Source organism: Alosa pseudoharengus, unplaced genomic scaffold, assembly GCF_046254945.1.
Source record: "Alosa pseudoharengus isolate Yale_2024_CS ecotype anadromous, Long Island Sound unplaced genomic scaffold, YU_APseudo_1.1 YU_APseudo_1.1_scf_4, whole genome shotgun sequence".
In the NCBI taxonomy this organism is placed as follows: domain Eukaryota; kingdom Metazoa; phylum Chordata; class Actinopteri; order Clupeiformes; family Clupeidae; genus Alosa; species Alosa pseudoharengus.
This window is the reverse complement of record NW_027468774.1, coordinates 40,129,735-40,137,234: the sequence shown is the minus strand read 5'-3', so window position 1 is coordinate 40,137,234 and position 7,500 is coordinate 40,129,735. Positions and strand designations below refer to the sequence as shown.

The window sequence follows — 7,500 nt, the reverse complement described above, 5'->3', positions numbered from 1 at the left end:
GTTCCTCTTCCTTTGCCACTCTGTATAGGCTGTAATTATGGTCGCTCTGTCTGGCCTCTCAGAACACGTTGTGTTTTTCCATCTGTGCTGTTAGGTGATGCCAGCCCAGTGTGTGTGTGCGTGTGCTCGCGTGCACTCACACACGTGCACCAATGTGCATCTGTTTGGATGCCTGTGTGTGTGTGTGTGTGTGTGTGTGTGTGTGTGTGTGTGTGTGTGTGTGGTCACAATATTTGCATTTTGTGTGTTTTTGTAATATTGTTATTGTGGACAGGGTGACCATTTGTCAATTTGTGTGATGTGTGTTTGAAAGGTGTGTGTCTCTCTCTCTCTCTCTCTCTCTCTCTCTCTCTCTCTCTCTCTCTCTGTCTGTGTGTTTCTGTTGTTTTTCTTGGCTGAGTGCCTTGACACAGTTGCTGTATGGCTGTACACAGACTGTACATATTAATAGTCTGTGTGTGTATGTATGTATGTAATGAAGAGGGTGTGCTCAGTAGGTGTGGACTATATGCCTTTTGTTGTGGTGTTTGGTTTGACGTGTGTTTGGACCAGGCATTGTCTTTTGCCCCTTGATGGTGTATATGTATGCCAGTGTTTTAATGATTCTGGCAGGATGTATGTAGTGCTGCCGCGATTAGTCGACCTAGTCGACCTAATCGACCATGAAAATTAGTCGACGGCAATTTTTTTAGTCGAAGAGTCGTTTTATTATTGACCGCCTATTTATTTTTAGTCTCACATGGCTGTAATGTTATATTAACTCTATGTTATTAACTCTTGAAAAGTACAATGACTGTCTTTGGATGTTAAACAGGCTACTAAGACTTTGGCATGTTTTAAACCCCACTATGCACGCAAGTGTTAACGCCAGCAGCAAAGCTGCGTGCCTGCCTGCTTTCAGCGCAATTAATTATTAGGCAGAGCTAAGTGGGGGGAGCTAAGCTAGTAGGTTACGCTAGTCCAGACTCTGACTAATATAGTAGCCTATTGTGGAAATTGAAATAAATTAAGTGAAGTGTCTCACGTTGACAACGCAACGGCGTGTCATTACTGTAATTCATACAAAAAAAACGTTAAACCGAACATGCCGCCGCCCGTGATATCAACAATCAAGGTGCGCGTCATTTCCCATGGTCAATAAGTCACGACGCATATTTTGAGCGTTCATTCAATGCGTGAGAGAAACTGAAACAACTTGATAATGTTGGTAGCAAATCTCCAATTCAACCTATTGGAAAGCTATTTAATTATGAAACTACATTTAATAGAACAATGTGGATTTATGCAACTTCCATAAAAACAGAGCACAGACTATAATACACTATCTAGAGTATTGTATAGTCAAATTTGAATAGCGTGGCCAAAAGCTTGTGGCATAATTAAATATGTAAATATTCTTTCCATTTGCCTACCAGTATATGATGCTTGCATGAGGGAAACATCCCAAAACGATGACACCCATATAATTGCTGTTGTTTTGAGAAGTATTTATCATGCAACCATGCAAAAGCAATGGAACTATTCTAATTATATTTTACATTAGTAAAGCAGTCCTCTGATGTGCATGTTTTCAAACTTTTTGTGAACAATGTTAGCACTTTAAACACTGGCTGCTTTGAAGTGCATGTATAACAATATAGCATAACAATAATAATTGTGATGTGATATAATGATAATTTGATGGAGGGTGGGTTCATGTAGGTGGGCCCTATGACCCCAAAGTATGCCATGACCGGGCCTCAGGTCAAAGAAGTTGTCTATGTCGATGGCAACACTGGCATACAAATAAAGTCTATCAACGGTCTGACATTACTGTAGATCTGAAGGTAGCATTTTAAATGGGTGTTTTTGAACAGTTTACTTACAGTAATACAGCTTCTAACAAAAGTAGGGTGATATATATTTTACGTTTTCCCTTTAGTTGAGTTCAAAATAAAATGTACACAACAAAATAACAAACACTTGATTTAAAAAAAAAATAGTCGTTTAGATTAGTCGACTAATCGAAAAATTTGTCGAAAGATTAGTCGTTAGAAAATTAGTCGTTAGTGGCAGCACTAGATGTATGCATTGTATGTTGTTGTTGGCTGATATGTCGTGTGTGTGTGTGTGTGTGTGTTTATGTGTTTAGTAGTTCAGTAGTTCTATGTCTGCCTGGCTGCGTGTATTGTCCTTTATGTTATTGCTGGCTGATAGTCCTTGAACGCGAGTGTGTGTGTGTGTGTGTGTGTTTAGCAGTGGCATGTCTGCCAGGCTGTGTGTATTGTCCTGTATGTTATTGTTGGCTGGTTGGCTCCTTGACCGAGCGCGCAGGTTCAGCCCTGAGGGGCCGTCTGGCGAGGGCTGGCCAGGATGGGAGGGCTCCGAGCGGAAGCAGGCCGTGCTCAGCGTGGCTTTCCGCTACCTGGACACCTACCGGGAGCTTCTGCAGGAGGAAGGGGAGAGGTCCAACAGCTTCCCCAAGGTGTGGCGCCAGGCGCACACACACACACACACACATTTTTATACACAGATCTTTTACACACACACACACAGAGAGAGAGAGCGAGAGACACACACACACACACCACTTTCTTAATAGTGTTACTTTAATGGAAACCATACAGTCTCATGTATACACATACGGTACTGTGCAGAAGTTATAGGCACAGTTGGCACTGTGCTGTATTGCTTCAAAATGACATGGATAGTTTTCCTGATAACTGACTTATCGCTGTGCATATGAACCAATGTCTGAAGCATGGCATAGGCATACTAATGCAGAAGAACAAAATAGCTGTGTTAAGACAAATGGCTAAAACAGTTGCACTATGCACATATTCACACATAGTGTACACTGCTAATACACACATGCACATCCATATTCTGGGAACAGACATGTATCACAAGTACAGTTAAACACAAAAATACATGTTCAGACTTAAGTCTTATACCAGAAGTGAACAAATAGATTTCTGCATTATTCAGCAGTTAATAAATAATATCTGCCACTTTGATGTGAATAATGCAGTCTGCTTAAAAACAATGTAAAATGTTAACTGAAAGATGTAATGTATTAAATGAATGTTCATTTCTGCAAAAGTCTAACTGAGGAGTACAACATTTACACATGAGTTTAACATTAATTATTCAGATAGTTAGGCCTCTTCAGCTGTCACTATTAATCTCTTTCTCTCCCTCTTTCCTTCATTCTTCCCTCTCTCTCTCCCTCTACTCCTCTCTCTAACTCCCCCTCTTTCACCCCCCCGTCTCTCTACCTCTCTCTATCCCTCCCTCTCTCTCTCTCTCTCTCTCTCTGTAGGACCTGTATCTGTGTGCGGTGCAGGAGCTGAGTCAGTACCCTGAGCTTGTGGAGGACGTACTCAAGCTGCAGCGCTGGACTGAGATCCTGCACAACCCGTGAGTGTGCAGCCAAAACACACACACCCACACACACCCACACACAGACAAGAATGCACCATAAATGCACCCAGAGCCCCCCTCCCCCCCTCCACAACCCACCCCATCCCACCCCCTGACCCCAAAGAAATCACATTCCCACACATTCAGCTCCAGCAGAAGTATTCCTCCACCCTGAAAACCCCATTCCCGACATTTCCCAAGCACCACTCTGCCGCTTTTTCCCACGTGCAAAGGGAAGTGTGTTCCGAGCCTCTGTAATCACACGCCGTTTCCTCCGGGCTCGTTAGGGAAGGAGGCCTCCGCGAGCTCGTTAATGGCCTTTCCTCCGCTCCACTCCGAGGCCCCCGTCCCCACCCTCCAGCCAGGCAGTGCCCCATAAAGCACTCGCACACATGAAGGCCCTCATTACTTTTTGGCTTGATCAGAAAAAAATGAAAAGTCCTGAAGGGGAGAAAAAGGACTCCAGCTACTTCAGAAGGAGGCCATGATGTTGGTGTTAGTGGTGGTGTGCTCTCGGAGCGCTGATACAGTTTGAATTGGTTTGTTGTATCCCGGTGATTTCTGGAGCGGCGGATGGTTTATGTTTCCCGCAGTGCTGCTCTCACTGGTGGCCTGGTGATGCTCGCGTGTGTCTCAGTGTGCTAGTCTGGAGCTCCGTTTTCAATGCAGGGAGTGAGTGTGGTGCGACAGTGGGCACGGCACTGGCACTGCCAGGCTGGACCATGGACACGTCCAGATGGGCATTTTAGGGCAGTTCCACAGACACATTATAGGGCTTGGTTTTTTAGTGGGCACAGATGGGAGTTCACTGCATCGGATTTTATTTTCATCCTTTCAAACACAAAACTAAATTCTCTCTCTCTCTCTCTCTCTCTCCCCCCCCCTCCCTCCCCCTCCCTCCATGTCATGTGTAGGACGGAGGAGGAGAAGGAGTGTCGTAAGAAGCAGGTGCGGCCTCTCTTCCGTCACTTCAGACGCATCGATGCCTGTCTGCAACCACGAGAGGCCTTCAGAGGGTCCGATGAGAGTAAGTCCCCTGAATACATGCACTCCAATACATCTGTCTGCAACCACAATGATTACACACACACACACACACACACACACACACACACACACACACACACACACACACACACACACACACACACACGCACGCACGCACACTGATTTGAATGAGCTGGTGAGTTAAGAATAGCCATGCCTTACGGAAAGCTGTGTCTGGATTTTAGGGGAATATTCAAATGTTTTACTTTCATTTCGCTCTTCACTGTCCAGTCACTTTATCACTCATACGATTGATCGAATAAATCAATCAATCCAAGTCATTGATTGGATAGTGAGTCATACTAGCTGGTTGTTATGCAAACCGATCAATACCTAATTTAAAACTAGAGCTAAACCTGCTGAACCAGCAAATCTAATTAACCTGCTTTTCCGGCTTTTCATTCCCAAAATGGACGAGAGGGAGAAAGAGGGAGAAAGCTAGAAAAGCAACACAAAAGGCTAAACGACAAATGACTCGTCACTGCTAGGACTCAATCCCTAGTCTCACAAACCTTCACAACCTACTGATGACTCACTCTGCTGTCTGCACATCCATTTTACTGTGGCCAATGAAAACCCGGCAGAGTTATACATGCTGTATTGATTTTGCCATAATGGTGCTGATTGCTACACAAGTGGGGACAACTGGCCTCATATTTAAGCCTGCAGCTCGCAGAAAATGCCAAGGCCAGAACGTCACTAACACAGACACAGAAGCAGATTGATCCAAAATAGAAATATGTGGGTGACGGTTCAATGCATGCATTCTCATTTAGTCTGGCATTGAATAGCAGAAAACAGAAGTGTTTTTTGTGAATAGACAGAATAGGTGAAGCTCTAGGGCTTGCCTGCAGTCCCACCCAAGGGCTGAACTGAAATCGAAATATACATACATTCACGTCTGCGTTACGAAACACTACCACTCCCGTGTGTTTTTCGGAGGAGCCTCCTGCCTGCTGTAGCCTACTCCTTGGACCAGGCCCTCGGGTCAGTATCTGTCTCAACAGACGGGTGTTTATAAACAGAGCACACGGGAGTGTTTACCCTCTCCGTCCTGTTTGGGCTCTTGTCCAGGGTTTCGAGGGAAACTGACCTCTCTACAGACAGACAGTAGTGGCTTTGCTCTTGCCACACTCACACACACACACACACAGCTCAGACTGGAATGACACAGCCTGAACCGGGGCCAGATTACATTTATATTCCTATTCATTCATTTAGCAGCTGCTCTCTTTCAAGGCCACTCACGAGACTCATAGCCATACAAGTTATCTATTAATATTTTCATTCATTTTTATACATAGTAAATAATTCTTATTTATAGGTAATAACAAACAATAATTTATAGGCTACTTATTTTCTGTCTAGTATGTGTGCTGGGTGCTGTTAGTGTCTCTCTTTGTAATCTGCACAGTGTCCAGATCAGGTTTGCTCCAGAGGTCATGCTGCTGTGGCTGCCCAGCCCTGCACTCCTCTGCAGGGAGATGGGGGGGATTTATGGCCTCCTACTGGTGCTCAACTCTGTTTGCTCCGATATTAGCTGACTGGACTGAACTGCTTCCAGCTCCAGTGTTGATTTGCACCAGATCAGAGGCTCTCTGTCACAGCCGGCTCTCCCCAGTTCAGTCCTCCCTAGAGAGTACACTCACTGGTTGGGTCAGGCTTGACTGGTGTAGAGTGGTGAGGTGAACTGACTGCCTCTTGCTGCCCCACTCCATTCTACGTGTGTGTATGTGTGTGTGTGTGTGTGTGTGTGTGTGTGTGTGTGTGTGTGTGTCCAGTCTTCTGCAGGTTGTAGTTTTCAGTTGCTTCATGCATGATCAGTGTACCATAAAATGAAGCTCTCTGCTCCTCTCCCCCTGGCTCTCTCTCTCTTTCTGTCCCTCTCTGCCCCCCCTTCTCGCTCTCTCTCCACCCCCCCCCCCCCCCCTCCAGTCTTCTGCAGGGTGTACACACCGGACCACTCCTACGTGACCATCCGCAGCAGGCTGTCGTGCCGCGTGGGGGAGATCCTGGCACTGGTCAAGGAGAAGCTGCAGTACAGCGAGGACCAGCCCGTCCAGCCTGGGAACCTCGTCCTGGTGGCAGTCACCTCCGCTGGCGGTATGTGACGCACAACTCTGTCTCCCGCCACACAAACTCTGCAATGTCCTCCACTTAGGAAACCTCAGGAAACCCACAACACCATCATCAGTTCAATATTGAAGAAATAAATATTGACCACTACCATTGCCTGCCAGCCTGTGCTTTTCTGTTGGCCCTGCATTTCAAAATGTCTTCCTTCATAACTACTAGACAGCTATCTGATGTTGAATCAGAGGAGGAAAGCAGGTGTAGTAGATGCACAACATGGCTGCCTGATCCTTTTGTGTGTAAGAGATCTCTTGACGGTGGAGAAGACTTTGACATAAGTAGGCCTACAGTGTAGCTGCTTGTCTAGTGAGGGGTATTGAACTTTTTCAGGTTACATTGGGAGCAGGTTGCTCTTGCTGTCAGGGTGAATATGGATGGAGCTGCTAGACTTTCGTCTTTCACAGGGCTGTGGTCGGATCCCACCTTGCTGTCAACTCTGAGATTTATCTGGCCGTGATCCTGTGGGTCTTTGCCAGGCTCGGCCCTGGGTCATCCTAGTGTTGGCTGCTGTCCTGGAGCGTCACCGACTGCAGGGTTCTTAACACACATCAGTCATTCAGTGGGCAGCAGCCTCTGTCAGGAAGGATAAGGTGGTCAGACCTAAACTTAACCGCTCCCAGTACTTAGCAGATTCGTTCAATAGCTTAGCATGGCACGCTCTAAATACTTTGGTGTTTGTGGATACATACGTCTGGCACTGAAACATACAGAGTGAATCTGACTTCACCAGCCATATATTGCTTCAGGAGCTCAGAAGGGATGGACATACATTGATTTGCTGTTGAGCTCAAATATCAATAACCTTTTGGCTGAATTGAGGAGCGGACCTTTAGCCTACTTCAGTCCTATACCCATGCAGAAAAACTATCATGAGAATGACCAGGATAATGATGGCCCCCATGAGGCCACAGTCCATCC

The 7,500-nt window shown here is 45.9% G+C and overlaps 1 protein-coding gene across 1 annotated transcript in view; it reads left to right on the top strand.

The window, feature by feature from the left end:
* Positions 1–7,500, top strand: part of rapgefl1 (Rap guanine nucleotide exchange factor (GEF)-like 1) — a 39,700-nt gene that overhangs the window by 20,200 nt on the left and 12,000 nt on the right. The window contains exons 3-6 of the mRNA XM_076266292.1: positions 2,314–2,464; positions 3,302–3,399; positions 4,317–4,429; positions 6,385–6,552. Of these exons, the coding sequence (XP_076122407.1) occupies positions 2,314–2,464; positions 3,302–3,399; positions 4,317–4,429; positions 6,385–6,552 (530 nt within the window). The remainder of the gene's footprint in view (positions 1–2,313; positions 2,465–3,301; positions 3,400–4,316; positions 4,430–6,384; positions 6,553–7,500) is intronic.